Source organism: Ranitomeya imitator, chromosome 1 (assembly GCF_032444005.1).
Source record: "Ranitomeya imitator isolate aRanImi1 chromosome 1, aRanImi1.pri, whole genome shotgun sequence".
In the NCBI taxonomy this organism is placed as follows: Eukaryota; Metazoa; Chordata; class Amphibia; order Anura; family Dendrobatidae; genus Ranitomeya; species Ranitomeya imitator.
In genome coordinates, this window is record NC_091282.1 from 173,622,339 (window position 1) to 173,639,900 (window position 17,562).

The 17,562-nt window shown below is 47.3% G+C and overlaps 1 protein-coding gene and 1 long non-coding RNA gene across 2 annotated transcripts; one reads left to right on the top strand and one right to left on the bottom strand.

Moving 5' to 3' along the window:
* The first annotated feature begins 12,130 nt into the window (after positions 1-12,130).
* LOC138665211 (uncharacterized) lies at positions 12,131-16,981 on the top strand. The gene is made up of 2 exons (XM_069752502.1): positions 12,131-12,615; positions 15,570-16,981. Exon 2 carries the CDS (start codon positions 15,576-15,578, stop codon positions 16,833-16,835), a length of 1,260 nt encoding a protein of 419 aa, XP_069608603.1. The 5' UTR covers positions 12,131-12,615; positions 15,570-15,575; the 3' UTR covers positions 16,836-16,981.
* On the bottom strand, positions 13,310-14,142 carry LOC138657668 (uncharacterized). The gene is made up of 3 exons (XR_011317122.1): positions 14,064-14,142; positions 13,913-13,987; positions 13,310-13,520 (listed from the first exon to the last, which is right to left on the bottom strand). It is a non-coding gene; the product is annotated as an uncharacterized lncRNA (long non-coding RNA).
* Positions 16,982-17,562: the final 581 nt, after the last annotated feature.

Consider the following 17,562-nt stretch of genomic DNA (forward strand, 5'->3'; position numbering starts at 1 on the left):
CTGGCACAGATAAATTGAACAGTCGGCCCTTAGGAAACTTACTACCAGGAATCAAATTGATAGCACAATCGCAATCCCTATGAGGAGGTAGGGCACTGGATTTGGGCTCATCAAATACATCCCGGTAATCCGACAAAAACTCCGGGACTTCAGAAGGGTTGGATGACGAAATAGACAAAAATGGAACATCACCATGTACCCCCTGACAACCCCAGCTGGACACAGACATAGATTTCCAATCCAATAATGGATTATGGACCTGTAGCCATGGCAACCCCAAAACGACCACATCATGCAGATTATGCAACACCAAAAAGCGAATATCCTCCTGATGTGCAGGAGCCATGCACATGGTCAATTGGGTCCAGTACTGAGGCTTATTCTTGGCCAAAGGCGTAGCATTAATTTCTCTCAATGGAATAGGATACTGCAAGGGCTCCAAGAAAAAACCACAGCGCCTAGCAAACTCCAAGTCCATCAAATTCAGGGCAGCGCCTGAATCCACAAATGCCATAACAGAATAGGATGACAAAGAGCAAATCAGAGTAACGGACAAAAGAAATTTCGACTGTACCGTACCAATGGTAGCAGACCTAGCGAAACGCTTAGTGCGCTTAGGACAATCGGAGATAGCATGAGTGGAATCACCACAGTAAAAACACAGCCCATTCCGACGTCTGTGTTCTTGCCGTTCAGCTCTGGTCAAAGTCCTATCACATTGCATAGGCTCAGGTCTATGCTCAGAAAATACCGCCAAATGGTGCACAGCTTTACGCTCATGCAAGCGTCGATCGATCTGAATGGCCAAAGACATAGACTCATTCAGACCAGCAGGCATGGGAAATCCCACCATGACATCCTTAAGGGCTTCAGAGAGACCCTTTCTGAAAATTGCTGCCAGGGCACATTCATTCCACTGAGTGAGTACAGACCACTTCCTAAACTTCTGACAATATATTTCTACCTCATCCTGACCCTGACACAGAGCCAGCAAGATTTTCTCTGCCTGATCCACTAAATTAGGTTCATCATAAAGCAATCCGAGCGCCAGAAAAAATGCATCAACATCACGCAATGCCGGATCTCCTGGCGCAAGGGAAAATGCCCAGTCTTGAGGGTCGCCACGTAACAAAGAAATAATAATTTTCACTTGTTGAACAGGGTCACCTGAGGAGCGAGGTTTCAAAGCAAGAAACAATTTACAATTATTTTTGAAATTCAGAAACTTAGATCTATTCCCAAAAAACAAATCAGGAATTGGAATCCTAGGCTCTAACATCGGATTCTGAACCACAAAATCTTGAATGTTTTGTACCCTTGCAGTGAGATTATCCATACAAGAGGACAGACCTTGAATGTCCATATCTACACCTGTATCCTGAACCACCCAGAGGTAAAGGGGAAAAGAGAGACAAAACACACTGCAAAGAAAAAAAAATGGTCTCAGAACTTCTCTTATCCCTCTATTGAGATGCATTAATACTTTGGGCCACCTGTACTGTTATGACCTGGTGGTAAGGACAATAATGGACCTGGTGGTCAAGAGCACACGGAATGACCGGATAGTTACTAATAATATAGGACGAGCTCTGAGACGTGGGAACTCTGCTGACCGCAATCCCTAATCCTATGACACACACTAGAAATAGCCGTGGATGGCTCCTAACGCTCCCTATGCAACTCGACACAGCCTAAGAAACTAGCTAGCCCTAGAGATAGAAAAATAAAGCCTACCTTGCCTCAGAGAAATTCCCCAAAGGAAAAGGCAGCCCCCCACATATAATGACTGTGAGTAAAGATGAAAATTACAAACACAGAGATGAAATAGATTTAGCAAAGTGAGGCCCGACTTACTGAACAGACAGAGGATAGGAAAGGTAACTTTGCGGTCAGCACAAAAAACTACAAAAAGACCACGCAGAGGGCGCAAAAACACCCTCCGCACTGACTCACGGTGTGGAGGCGCTCCCTCTGCGTCCCAGAGCTTCCAGCAAGCAAGACAAAAATCAAAATAGCAAGCTGGACAGAAAAATAGCAAACCAGAGAAAAACAAGCAGGAACTTAGCTTCTGCTGGGAAGGCAGGTCACAAGAACGATCCAGGAGAGAACTAGACCAATACTGGAACATTGACAGGTGGCATGGAGCAATGATCTAAGTGGAGTTAAATAGAGCAGCCAGCTAACGAATTAACCTCGTCACCTGTGGAAGGAAACTCAGAAGCCGCAGCTCCACTCACAACCACCAGAGGAAGCCCATGGACAGAACCAGCCGAAGTACCATTCATGACCACAGGAGGGAGCTTGACAACAGAATTCACAACAAAGAACCAGCTAATGGTGCTGGAACTCAGATAGGCAGCAGAAGGTCCACAGGATGAAAAAAAATTGCTAGGCTGCGAGCTGCCGTAGTTACCGAAAACCCACAGTCCTACAGGGGGAGCTTGTCCTATTGGCACAACGGAACCAGCCTTCATTGCCAGTTCCCGCAGCCAACATAGGAAGCACCTAAACGGCAGGCATCATAAAGTCAGCTAACCAGACTGCAACATGACAGGACAACATATTGGAGGCAAAGTGACCTTGACACTACCCGGAAACAGCTGGTGAACTGGAACTAGGCAGGGCAGGAGGAAGGACCCGTGCCAAAGACACTTCTGAGCAGCAACTGGTGGCAGTGTTGGAGCCCAGGGAATGCAGGAGAAGCAGAGAATAGGCTGAGGCCTAATTGGAGCAAGTTGAAAGGGAACCTTTAACCCCCCAGGTGTTTGCAACTAAAAGATCCACATTGTGCAGCACTAATGCTGCACAAGGAAAAGGTGACTCTTTTAATTATGCTCCTTGCACACGCTGAAGTTAACACTTATAAAATGTGTCGCCTCATACCCTGAAACCGTCCCGGAGGCGGGACTTTCCTTCTTAATGAGACGCAGCACAGCCGTCATTCACACCCCCTTGGCATCGTGCGCCGCCTCCTCAGCATTGTTTGAATCTGTCTCGGAGCCTGCGCTGTTATGTTATCCCTTGTCCATGCGCAGTTAGCGCTGCCTGTCTTCAGACATCATTTGTTGTCAGGCCGGCTGCGCCTGTGCGGCCGCCCTGCCATAGATCCCGCCCCAGAGTATCTTCTGATTTATTCACACTGTGGGCCTGGGATTCATGGGCATGTGCAGTGCATATATTCGCCTCTCACTCATCTCCTTCCACCTTATTCAGACTTTGCTGCGTCAGCTGATCCCAAATCGCATGCCACGGCCGTGAAGTGGCACAGTCTGAAGAAGGCGGAAGGAGATGAGTGAGAGGCCAAGATATGCATTGCGCATGCCCATGAATCCCAGGCCCGCAGTTTCTTCTGATTTATTCACACTGCGGGCTTGGATTCATTGACTTGCGCAGTGCATATCTTTGCCTCTCACCCATCTCCTTCCACCTTCTTCAGACTGTGCTGTGTCAGCTGATCCCAAATCGCATGCCACGGCCGTGACGCGGCACAGTCTGAAGAAGGCGGAAGGAGATAAGTGAGAGGCCAAGATATGCATTGCGTATGCCCATGAATAACAGGTCCGTAGTGTCTTCAGATTTATTCACACTGCGGCCTGGGATTCATTGGCATGCGCAGTGCATATCTTCGTCTCTCACACATCTCCTTCCACCTTCTTCAGACTGTGCTGTGTCAGCTGATTCCAAATCGCATGCCACAGCCGTGACGCAGCACAGTCTGAAGAAGGCAAAAAGATGAGTGAGAGGCCAAGATATGCACTGCACATGCCCATGAATCCTTGGCCCGCAGTGTCTTCAGATTTATTCACACTGCGGGCCTGGGATTCATGGGTATGCACAGTGCATATCTTTGCCTCTCACTCATCTCCTTCCACCTTCTTCAGACTGTGCCACGTCAGCTGATCCCAAATCGCATGCCACAGCCGTGACGCAGCACAGTCTGAAGAAGGCGGAAGGAGATGAGTGAGAGGCCAAGATATGCACTGTGCATGCCCATGAATCCTAGGCCCGCAGTGTCTCCAGATTTATTCACACTGCGGACCTGGGATTCATGGGCATGTGCAGTGCATATCTTTGCCTCTCACTCATCTCCTTCCACCTTCTTCAGACTGTGCCGCGTCAGCTGATTCCAAATCGCATGCCTCAGCCGTGATGCGGCATAGTCTCAAGAAGGCGGAAGGAGATGAGTGAGAGGCCAAGATATGCACTGCACATGCCCATGAATCCCAGGCCAACAGTGTGAATAAATAAGACACTGCGGGGCGTGATCTCTGGCAGGGTGGCCGCACAGGCGCAGCCAGCCTTACACAAATGATCTCTGAAGACGGGCAAGGGATAACATAACAGCGCAGGCTCCAGGACAGATTCAAACAACACCGAGGAGGCGGCACCCAGCGCCAAGGGGGTATGAATGACGGCTTGATGCATCTCATTAAGAAGGAAAGTCTCACCTCCGGGATGGTTTGAAGGGATGAGGGGACACATTTTATAAGTGTTTAGTTCAGCGTGTGCAAGGAGAAAAACTAAAAGAGCCACCTTGTCCAAATGCAGCATTAGTGCTGCACAAGGTGGCTCTTTAAGTTACAAATGCCTGGGGGGGAACAGGTTCCCTTTAATTTTTGTTTTAGTGTCAGCATGGAGGTCGCAGGACACATTGCCGGATACACAGCAGGGGAGCAGCTGACGTTAATGAACCCTAATAACACCGGCAGCAAGTGTTCACTGTGCAAATGGCACTTCTGGGCAGCAACTGGTGGTGTTGGAGCCCAGGGATTACATGAAAAACACAGTGTAGGCCGAGACCTAATTGGAGCAAGTTTCAAATCTGTATTAGTGTGAATGTGGAGGGAGCAAGCAAAATTGCTGCACACATAGCTGGGGAACAGCTGGCGTTACTGAACCCTAATAACAGAGGAGCAACTGTTGACTGTGCAAACAGCACTTCCGGGCAGCAACTGGCATTTTTGGAGCCCAGGGACAGCAGGAGGAGCAGAGTGTAGGCCGAAGCCTGCACTTGAGGCAGTATCTGTTGTGGTGTCAGCGTGGCGGTCGCAGGACACATTGCCGAGTACACAGCTGGGGATCAGCTGACATTACTGAACCCCACTAACACCGGAGTGAGTGTTTTTCTCTGTGCAGACAGCACTTCCAAGCACCAACTGGCAGTGTTGGAGCCCAGGGTCAATCAGGGTGTAGGCCAAGGCCTAATTGGAGCGAGTTTAATATCTGTTGTTGTGTCAGCGTGGCGGTCACAGGACACATTGCCGAGTACACAGCAGGGGAGCAGCTGACATTACTGAACCCTACTAACACAGGAGAGAGTGTTTTTCTCTGTGCAGACAGCACTTCCGAGCACCAACTGGTGGTGTTGGAGCCCAGGGTCAATCAGGGTGTAGGCCGAGGCCTGCACTCGAGCCAGTTTAATATTTGTTGTAGTGTCAGCATGACGGTCGCAGTACACATTGCCGGATACACAGCAGGGGAGCAGCTGACGTTACTCAACCCCACTAACACAGGAGCGAGTGTTTTTCTCTGTGCAGACAGCACTTCCGAGCAGCAACTGGCGGTGTTGAAGACAATGGAATCCAGGAGAAGCAGAGTGTTTTGGCCGAGGCCTATTTGGAGCAATTTGAAAGGGAACCTTTAACCCCCCCAGGCATTAGTAACTGAAAGAGCTACCTTGTGCAGCAGTAATGCTGCACAAGGAAAAGGTGGCTCTTTTAGTTCTGCTCTTTGCACACTAAACTAAACACTTTGTAAGGTTCTCAGTATTTTTGCGATATCTGCTATTGTTTTCTGTTATTGAAACCTAACTTTTCCGTCGGCCATTTTGCTTTGTCCTGCTGCAGCTAGTTTGCCCTAAGTCAGCATGGAGTTTCTAGCTTCTATGTTTCCACCCTGTTCTCTGCCTCTTGCCTTTATAAGCAGATTCAGCTGTTCAATCAGTGCTTCTGAATCATGTCTGCAGTCAGCCTGTGACCTGCTCCTGGAAGTCTTGGACTCTCCATCTTCTACTGTGGATCTCTGGGACACTTGTGGACACTGGAACTCTGCTGCATGCTAATCTACTTTTGCAAGGGAAGTAACAGAGAGAGAGACTCTGAATCAGTTTGTGCTTAATGTTGAACTTAACATTTACTCTGACTTGCCGTGCCGTCTGCCGTGTCTCCAGCCTGTGTACCTGCAATTGTGTGAAGCCTTTTCACTGTGGCATACTTGCATGCAGTAATACAAGCAAGTCATAACTAAACCTGTGTCTACTGTGTCTTCCTCGCACCCAAGCACAAGACTCTAAACAGACTATGTACAATACATCATACACTTATAAAATGTGTCCCTTCATACCGTGAAACAGTCCCGGAGGTGGGACTTTCCTTTGGAATGAGATGCAGCAGAGCAGGCATTCATACCCCCTTGGCGTCGGGCACCGCCTCCTCAGCGTTGTTTGAATCTGTACCTGAGCCAGCGCTATTATGTTAAACCTTGGGCATGCGCAGTTAGCGCTGCCCGTCTTCTGACATCATTTGGTGTCAGGCTGACTGCGCCTGTGCGGACGTGCTGCCCGAGATCACGACCCACAGTGTCTTCTGATTTATTTACACTGCGTGGTTGGGATTCATGGGCATGCACAGTATCTTGGCCTCTCACTCATCTCCTTTCACCTTCTTCAGACTGTACGGCATCACTGCCATGGCATGTGATTAGGGATCAGTTGACGGCGCACAGTCTGAAGAAGGCGGAAGGAGATGAGTGACAGGCAAAGATATGCACAGTGCATGGCCATGAATCCCAGCCCCGCAGTATGAATAAATCAGAAGACACTGCAGGGCGGAATCTCGGGCAGCGCTACTGCACAGGGGCAGTCAGCCTGACATCAAATGATGTCAGAAGACTGGCAGCGCTAACTGCGCATGCCCAAGGTTTATCATAACAGTGCAGGCTCCGGGACAGATTCAACCAACGCTGAGGGGGAGGCACCAAGGGGGTATGAATGGTGGCTGTGCTGCGTCTCATTACGAAGGAAAGTCCCAACTCTGGGACGGTTTCACGGTATGAGGGGACACATATTTTATAAGTGTTAAATTCAGCATGTGCAAGGAGCAAAACTAAAAGAGCCACCTTTTCCTGGTGCAGCATTTTTGCTGCACAAGGTGGCTCATTCAGTTACAAACGCCTGGGGGGTGACAGGTTCCCTTAAATTTCTGTAGTAGTGTGAGTATGGTGGAAGCAGGAGCAATTGCCGGATACACAGCAGGGGATCAGCTGACGTTACTGAAACCCAATAACAATGGGTCATGTGTTGACTGTGCAGACGGCACTTCTGAGCAGCAACTGGCGGTGTTGGAGCCCAGGGATTACAGTTAAGGTGGTAGAAACATGAACAGAACAGGAGACCTGGAAACTGTTGCCAACCAAGTATTTAATCTGGAAAAGGAGTGGAAAATTCCTGCGAGATCCATGCCTTGTTCATTTTCAGAAAAGTAAGCCGGTCAACGTTATCGGAGGATAGTTGCATGCGACTGTCTGTTAGTACACCACCTGCGGCACTAAGGAAGTGTTCCGATAATACACTAGCAGCAGGGCAAGCCAGCACCTCCAATGCATACTGGCTAAGCTCTGGCCATGTATCCAGCTTAGAGACCCAAAATTTGAAGGGGGAAGAGCCGTCTGGGAGTACACTGAGAGGGCAAGACATATAGTCTGTCACCATCTGATGGAAACGTTGCCTCCTGCTGACGGGAGCCATCTGTGATGGTGTAGACATTTGTGGCAGGCACACAAAACTTTGCCACAGTTGGGCCATACTGGTTTTGCCTTGTGCTGAGGCACTGTTTCTGCTCCCTGTTTGTGCTGAGCTTCCTCCACAGCCTCGACGCACTGAGCTGCTTTGTAAAGCACTTGCAGCACTGCTCTCAGTTGGGTTGGAGAAGATGATGGACTGCACCAGTGTGTCTTGGTACTCCCGCATTTTACCCTCCCAGTTCAACGGTGTCATGAGGCTTTGTACGTTGTCCCGGTAGCACGGATCTAGGAGGGTGTACACCCAATAATCAGCCGTGTTGAGAATGTGGGCGATGTGGCAGTCGCTTCTCAGGCACTGCAGCATGAAATCAACCATGTGCTGCAAACTGCCAACTTGCCAAGAAATGCTGTCCCCTGCTTGAGGCGTGATCTCTGCCTGCTCTGCATCACCCCACCCTCGCTCTACATACTGACTACTTCAGCATTGTGTAACTCCCTCCTCTGTAAAGATGTCTTCCTCCTCCATTGACTCCTTCTCATCCTCCTCACAAAGTGTCCCCTGCCTAGGCCTTTGTGAGGAACCACGTTGCGCAGACTGTCCAGAAGCAGATGGCATTTGTGACTCCTCATCCTCCACCTCCTCCACAACCTCATGCCTTAGCGCTTGCAGTGTTTTTTCAAGCAGACAGATAAGGGGGACAGTCATGCTGACTAGTGCATCTCGCCATCCGCGTGGAATCATCAAAGGCATGCAAAACATGGCAGATGTCCTTTATAGTGGCCCACTCAGTGGTTGTGAAGTGTGAACGGCACACAGTGCGACTTGTTTGTGCCTGATGCAGCTGGTACTCCATTACTGCTGGCTGCTGCTCACACAACTGCTCCAACATATGCAACGTTGAATCCCACCTGGTGGGTAGGTCACATATGATGCAATGTTCAGGAAGGCGAAATCTGCACTGCAGAGCTGCAAGGCGCGATCTTGACATGCTGGAATGTTGCAAGTGAGTGCACTCTAGGCGTACCTTGTGCAGCATTGCATCAAGATCCGGATAGTCCCTCAAAAAACTCTGCACGACCAAGTTGAGCACATGTGCCAGAGATTGGATGTGAGTGAGGTTGCCTAGGGCCAGAGCTGCCACCAGATTTCGGCCATTGTCACACACTACCATGCCTGGCTGGAGATTCGCTGGCACAAACCACACGTCGCTCTCCTGCTTGATGGCATTCCAGAGCTCCTGCACTGTGTGGCTTCGATTCCCCAAAGAAATTAATTTCAGTATGGCCTGTTGACATTTGGCTGTGCTCATATCAGTTGTAATAGGTAAGCATAATAGGTAGACCGTGACGGCTCCTGCAGCGATGATTCAGAAGAACTGGAGTATGAGGAGGAGGCAATGTGTACAGACTGGATTCCTGCAATCCTTGGAGTTGGCAGAACACGTACAACACCACTCGCAAGATCTGCACCCAGCTCCACAACATTGACCCAATGGGCAGTGAGGGACAGTTATCATCCCTGTCCATGGTGACTAGCCCACGCATCGGTGGTGAGGTGTACCTTGCTACTGACGGCGTTTAGTAGCGGATGTTTAATGTTTCCCTCCACATGCTTTTGCAGGGAAGGGACAGTGTTATGATTAGGTAATTCAGAACCACAATGGACCTTGAAGTTCAGAGCACACAAAGTGACCTGATAATAACCAAAAGACATAGGACGAGCTCTGAGACGTGGGAACTCTGCTGACCGCAAACCCTAATCCTATCCAACCACACTAGAGGCAGCCGTGGATTGCGCCTAACGCTCCCTATGCAACTCGGCACAGCCTGAGAAACTAGCTAGGCCTAAGATAGAAAAATAAGCCTACCTTGCCTCAGAGAAATACCCCAAAGGAAAAGGCAGCCCCCCACATATAATGACTGTGAGTAGAGATGAAAATACAAACGCAGAGATGAAATAGATTTAGCAAAGTGAGGCCCAACTTACTGAACAGACCGAAGATAGGAAAGATAACTTTGCGGTCAACACAAAACTCTACAAGCAACCACGCAGAGGGGCAAAAAGACCCTCCGCACCGACTAACGGTACGGAGGTGCTCCCTCTGCGTCCCAGAGCTTCCAGCAAGCAAGAAAAACCAATTAAGCAAGCTGGACAGAAAAATTAGCAAACAAAAATAACACAAGCAAAACTTAGCTTATGAAGAGCAGACAGGCCACAGGAACGATCCAGGAGGAAGCAAGACCAACACTAGAACATTGACTGGAGGCCAGGAGCAAAGCACTAGGTGGAGTTAAATAGAGCAGCACCTAACGACTTCACCACATCACCTGAGGAAGGAAACTCAGAAGCCTCAGTACCACTCACATCCACCAACGGAAGCTCATAGACAGAATCAGCCTTAGTACCACTTGTGACCACAGGAGGGAGCTCTGCCACAGATTTCACAACAGGACAGCTTGCCTGCTGAAATAAAAGCAGCTGGGCACGTTGTATTGTGGGACTGCCATGCCATTAAGTTACGGAAGGTGTCAGTCTCCACCAGCCTGAATGAGAGCATTTTAACCCTAGAACGCATATTGGGGGCCTTTTAGGCCCCCATGCTTACATTTTTTCTATTATCTGCAAAATTACTTTAGTTATAATTTTGAAACTCCAGGTATTCCTCAAGTATGTCATTGTTGATAATATCCAGTTGTTCATATAATTTTTTTCATAGGCATTATGGTGTAACAATGCTTGTTTGGTGAAAGTATCTGTATGAATTGGGGGCCTTTTAGTCCCCTGCTATTTTTATCATGTTCTCAGTAGTGTTTGTGTCTCAAGTTACTTTATTTGTACTCAGTAATGCTGGTGGAGAGGCCAGGGTGTGGATAATAACATGTGAGGATGTCATGTGATTTTTGGAGGGAGCGATAAGGCCATGACATCACCTCAGGTCCTTCGGAACACAGTAATGAGCTATGTATAGAGTACTGAGGACAGTATACACTGTGAGCTAATTGCTGAAGGACCTGTGATAAGATAAGCTGTTGAGAGGAAATCTGATTCATTTTCAGTTTCTGTTTCTAAGAAGCTTGCAAAGGCTAGAGCTTGTGAGCCACAAAAATCCAGAGAATTGTACACCACCTAAAAGTATAAAAGGTAAGAGCTGCTGAGGGTGAGAGGAAGAAGGGGGGACATTACACTTACAGTGTGTCACACACAAGCAAAGAGTGGAAAACCCTGATTCTGTTCATTGTTTTTTCTTTTAGTTTGCTAACATCTAGTCAGCAATGGCACACTCTTCCTCCAAGTGTCTGACTGACCAAGAGATTGAAGCGATTATGTTTCAAAGCGATGATGAAAGTGAACTATCTTTGTCTGATGAAGACTATCTGCCACCAGCTAATCAAACATCCTCATCCAGTGATTCTTCTGATGAGGAAGGAGTGAATCTAGTGGATCCTCAAGAAGTGATAAGCAGAACATCCAAAACAAATGTTAGTCGGACGTACTCCAACACACAATATTGTGAGACAGGCTCAAGGAGCTGTGGGAAGTCCCAGTTACTTTACCCCTAAAGATGTATTCTGTACATATTTTTCTGACAATATTGCAGAAGAGGTCCTATTATGTTCAAGCCTAGAAGGAAGACGTATCGCTTCTGCAAAAAATAAGTCCTGGAAAAATATCTCAAAAGAGGAACTTTATGCATATATTGGACTTTTACTGCTGGCAGGGAGTCATAAATCGTATGATGTCCCAATATGAGAATTATTTCTGGACCCACTTTCTGATCCACACTGTAAGGCGACAATGTCAGCGGTTAATAATGACCTACAAAAACTTGCACAAGAACCTCATTGTACAATAACCATATAAATTTTATTTAGAACAATGTACAAAATACTTAAAAACAACAATGATGGAGATGGTACTAAATAAAGACACCTCAGGCCACAGGTAAGCATGTTACAACATTATGTCTCACCGCCATATAAATATAATAAATTGTTCGGGTAAGAAAGTCTCTCTTGCCAGCACGGCATAGTACAATGTATTGCCCCAAACTATATTACCACATTGCGGCGCAGTAGACAAGTAACTATATACAATATAAATGCTACTATATCTCTGGTCTGATGGTGCCACGACCCCTACGCGCATTTCGGCTGCGTGTGCCTTCTTCCGAGGTACTGGCATCACCAGATCCAGCATACATTATATACCCCAATTGACCAATCATCAGAAATAAAAATTCACCGCGTCATGGGATCGCCGCTTTGTTGCGACGCATGCGCAGTCCACCCCGGCGAGGCCCGAGTCGTCCCCGGCATCATCGGGCAACGCCGCCCACGGGAACACCCCTAAGGACGGTCACGTGAGCACCAACCCGACTAAGGTACCTTCACACTGAGCGACGCTGCAGCGATATAGACAACGATACGACCAAAAGGCGATCGCTGGAGCGTCGCTGTTTAGATCGCTGTAGAGACGTCAAACACACCAACGTTCGAACGATGCCGGAGCGATACAGTGACGTAACAGCGACTCACGGATCGTTGTCGCTGGTTGCTTGCTTCACGTCAAACAGCAGTGGTTAACGATCCGATGAATTGGCAGCGTAGTCAGATAGGTGTCACCCAGGTGGGTGACACCCAGATAGGTGTCACCCAGGATGTGACGTCCCGGCGTCTCAGAATATAAACCGCGACTCTACAGCGATTGATTCACATTGTTCGAGAGCTGCGTATGCCTGTTTTTCCCTGCATTTCTAGCGTCCTGTCCGGAACGATCCTTCTCCAGCTACGATCCTCTTCTACCGTGAACGTTCTGTTCGGAACGCCGTACTCCACTGCCGGCGTCTTCATCGGTTCTTTTATTGCTCATAAACGGTATGTTCAATTTTTTTTTTTTTGTATAGTAATGGCTGTGTAGTAATGTTAGACGCAATGCTTATCTAAAGTATATGGTATAGTAATGTATAAAACATATCTGGCAGCTATCTTGTGCATCTGGTAAGCGGACACACAAGATGGAGGCACTTTCGGATGCAGTTTGCAAAGTATTTGGCGCTGTGTAGCATTTTTTGCGCAAACTATATGGTAAGGCCAACCAACTCTTTTGTGTCTACCTTGGCTTAGCTGTCCCTGGCCTGCTCCGCAAGTAAATAAAAACAGCTCACAACTGGTAAACTAAATTTTTTTTTTTCACAAACTGACCTTATTTTTTTTTTATCAAGAGACAATCACTGTCACGCTATCTATATTCATCAAGTACGGTGTCAGAAAAATGAATTCATGATAAACATATACAGGCTCCTGAATTCACTATTTCTGACACCTGGCAGGTGAGCATAGATATGTACCGTGTGACAACCATTGTCCCCTCAATTTGTGTGATTATGGAGATGCATGTAATATTTTTGGCCCACCTCATATCTGTATACTACAGACACACCAAGCTGCAGTCTTTTCATTTTTAACTACTGGAGATATTATGTGGGCCAAAAAGTGTGTGTGGCGACGTTTCTTGGCGCACGGTGTGTTGCCGGTGGCTATAGAGACAATAAACCAAACATAATTGTGTCAAATCAAACTTTTTTTATGTTGTTAACTGAAAAATAACAAGGAACAGAACAATATCCCAAACAATGAAAGAAAAAAAAAAAATCAGAACCTCCCACGCCTCAAGAGGTGTCGCAGCGTGCGGCCATGTTGCTGTACTTGTTGCAGCATGAGCGCTGCTGTCCGCTCCAGGCGGTCTTGCTTGGCCAGCAGCTCTCTCACGGTGTCCGGTTCTGTGATAGAAGAGGTTGGAGAATGGACAGTGATAAAGCTGCAACGGTGGCATGTGTTTACATAACCAGCAATTTTACCGTACCGTCAAAAATAACGATTTTTGTAACGATATCTTTGATTTCTGTGAAGTTGCAACGATATTGTTAACGCAATCGTTCTGTGTGACAGCGACCCAGCGACCACACAGTGACTTACCAACGATCACGACCAGGTCGTATAGCTGGTAATGATCGTTAGTAATTCGTTTATTGTAAAATGGTACTTGTAACTACACACTCAATTTTCTACTGCCCCAGAGGGCTTTTTTTAGGTTCAATGTTTTAGGGTCCGTTTAGTCGTTGTCAAATGTGACATCCCACCGATAACCCCCTCCCACTTTCTCAATACTTACGGAAAAGGGACGCCTGTTGCTCATCCGCAGAGCTGCTGACCACCCATCCCCTGGCTCGGGCCACAGCTCCTGCTGCTGAAAGGAAGCAAATACATATCTGGTTAACAATTGAACTGACTGTGGTGAAGCGCTCGCTGGTTTTGTCACTTACGAATGCTTGTCGCTGGAGAGAATGACGCAGACCCGGGGGAGGAAGATGGGTGGCGAAAGGGCGGGGTTGTGGCCTGCGGTGGGGTTACTGCACCTGTAATGTACACAATATTTAACCTCCCTACTAATGGCCCGTATGGCGTCATTAAATTCTAAAAAAGGGTGGTTAACTTACGTGACGACACTGGGTGTGGGCTTCCGCTGCTAGCCGCTGTACTGCTGGCTGCAGTGGGTGCTGTCCTCTGCCGGCGGCGTCTCTCTACACCCCAAAAAAAGACACGCAAGGTTTAGACACCAGAAGTACAGAGCTGTCGACTTAAATAAAAAATTAAGTAGGCGCCATCGCAATTGCCAGACATGAGGGGTAACTTACGTGACGGCCCTGGCTGTGGGCGTACGCTGCTGGCCGCTGTAGTCCTCTGCTGGCGTTGTCTCTCTATACACAAAAAATAAAGAAACACAATGTTTACACACCAAAGTACAGAGCTTCCGACACCCCCACAAATAACAAACCTAGGCCAGTGGCATAAAGGAATAAAATTTAAATTTAACTCCCCAAATCGAGGTACATATATAGAAGGTGGGAAGCGCCACACGGCAGTGCGAGTGTCCCTATTCCCCCCTCCCGATACTGTGTGTCTCCCAATTACACTATACTGTTACTTGCCTTGCCTGGTCTCTGCCCGCAACGTTGCCAGATAAAGTGGCTGTTTGTACCGGAGGTCGGCCCACTTTTTGCGTAGCTGCAGCGCACTGCGCCGGATGCCGAACCTCCGCTCCATCTTCTGGGCAATGTGGCGCAACACCTCATTCTTATGTAGATTTGGGTGTGCTGGGCGACTCTCCCGGCCCTCATAGTCCATGGCATCCATTTTTTTTACAAAAAAACGGACCTCTGTCTGCCCCAAAGGAGGACATCGCTGTCTCGCCGCCATTTTAGCAAGAGAGACGCTGTATGGCACCACCCAGCCACGCCCAGAGGAGGTCCTTGATTCTACCGTTCTGGCGCGCAATTCGCAACGCTATAGCGTCTCCATTTATGCACACCGTCGCGGGTGTGACGTCGGCTCCAGAAGTCACTATTTGGCGTTCCCGTTATAAATCAGCAGCGCTCATCGTCCTGTTTGTTTCAGTGGATGGTACATTTAATGGAGGGTATCTATGGGGTATGGCTGTTGTGTTATATGCTGTTGTGTTAACGTTGCTTACAATTAGCCATGTATATCTCTGTGTATGTATATATGTATGTGTGTGTATGTATGTGTATATATATATATATATACATATATATATATATATATATATATATATATATATATATATATATATATATATATATATATATATATATATTTATATATATATAGTACCTTACATCCTATGTTAACATTTTTGTCAAATGGTGCAGCATCGGTGACGCAACGGAGAATGCATTACAGTATTGGATGTCTTGTTAGTTTTGAAAATTATATGTAGTAATTTTTTTTTTTCTTTTTTCCTTTCTCAGGTTGCCATGTCTCATTCGGATGTACCTGTGATTGTTGCGGCCGCGTTATTGGTAGAAGCTCACAACCAGCTGGAGGTTCAAGCGCGAAACAATCGTGTAAAGCGTCAGCGCCGCATGTGGACCAAACAGTGGCTGCAGAAGAGGAATCAATTGTCCCATATGGGCCTTATAAGGGAACTGCAGGATAACAACCCGCATGATTTTCGTAACTACCTGAGAATGTCGGAGGACTCATTTAATGTCCTACTTGCAGCCGTAGAACCTTATATCAGGCGGCAAAATACACAGATGAGAGCAGCTGTCCCAGTGGATGAGAGGCTGGCTGTCACGCTGCGTTTCCTGGCGACTGGCAGGTCTATGCAAGACTTGCATTACAGCGCAGCTATATCCCGATCCCTACTCAGCGTCATCATCCCAGAGACATGCAAAGCTATTGTCTCAGTTTTACACCGCAGTTACATGCCTTTCCCACAGACCCCGGATGACTGGAAAGAGATTTCTAGGGGATTTGAGGAGCAATGGCAGTTCCCGAATTGCGGTGGGGCCTTGGATGGCAAACATGTACGCATCACCCAACCACCACACTCTGGCTCCTTTTATTATAACTATAAGGGATATTTCAGCATAATTCTCATGGCCCTCGTAAATGCTAACTATGATTTCATAAGTGTGTCTGTTGGGATTAACGGGAGAGTATCCGATGGAGGAGTTTTGGAGCACACAGATTTTGGGGAACGCTTGAAAAATAATAAACTTGCCTTGCCGCCCAACAGTGACACAACAGAAAACATGAACTTTGTCTTTGTCGGAGATGAGGCTTTCCCACTGCATCCGAACCTTTTGAAGCCCTTCTCCCAGAAGACTCTGACACCGGAACGACGAATCTTTAATTACAGACTTTCAAGAGCTAGACGCGTTGTTGAAAATGCATTCGGAATTATGGCAAACCGATTTCGGGTTTTCCACACAGCACTAAACATGAAACTAACGTCTATTGACTCTGTGGTGCTTGCTTGTTGTGTCCTCCACAACTTTCTACGTCGCCGTGATGCCACTGCATACAGCCCTACACAGTATGTAGACTCTGTGGACCAGGGTAACGGAGATGTAACCCAGGGCGAATGGCGTCTAGACGCGCACAGGGTTTGTGGTTTGGAAAGTCTGGGTTCTGGAAGGTACTGTGATGATGCAACTAATAGCAGGGACAAATACTCTGACTTTTTCAATGGGCCAGGGGCTGTCCCATGGCAGTATCAACAGCTGTAACGTAACTGTTGGCATAACTTATACCATGTATTATGGATGATATTGTTGGGGGGTTCAAGTGCTCTAGTGTAAAAGTGCTCATTTTTAACAATTTTTGGATGACCCATGATACTCCTTTTTCTGTAATAAATGTGAACATAACGATATATCTATTTGTTATTTCTTATTATTTTACATACATACCAATACATACCAATAAACATATATATCTATGAACATACTCTACTTCTGTATCAATCATATGAAACCTGTGAGTCTTCAGCATCCTATGCACTAGTGATTTCCTGATGTGTGTGTGTATATATATATTAGTAGATGTTCACCATATTCTAAAGGTACCTTCACACTCATCGACTCTGCAGCGATACCGACAATGATGTCGATCGCTGTTTGGTCGCTGGAGAGCTGTCACACAGACAGCTCTCCAGCGAGCACCGATCCAGAAGTCCACGGGTAACCAGGGTAAACATCGGGTTACTAAGTGCAGGGCCGCGATTATTAACCCGATGTTTACCCTGGTTACCGTTGTAAATGTTAAAAAAAAAATTACAATACATACTTACATTCACGCTGTATAGTCATGTCCCTCGCCTTCAGCTTCCAGCACTGACTCAGCGCCGGGCGTAAAGTACAACGGTGATGTCAACGCTGTGCTTTACTACCGGACGGCGCTCACCAGTCAGTGCGGGAAGCCGAAGGCGAGGGACTTGACCATACAGCGGGAATG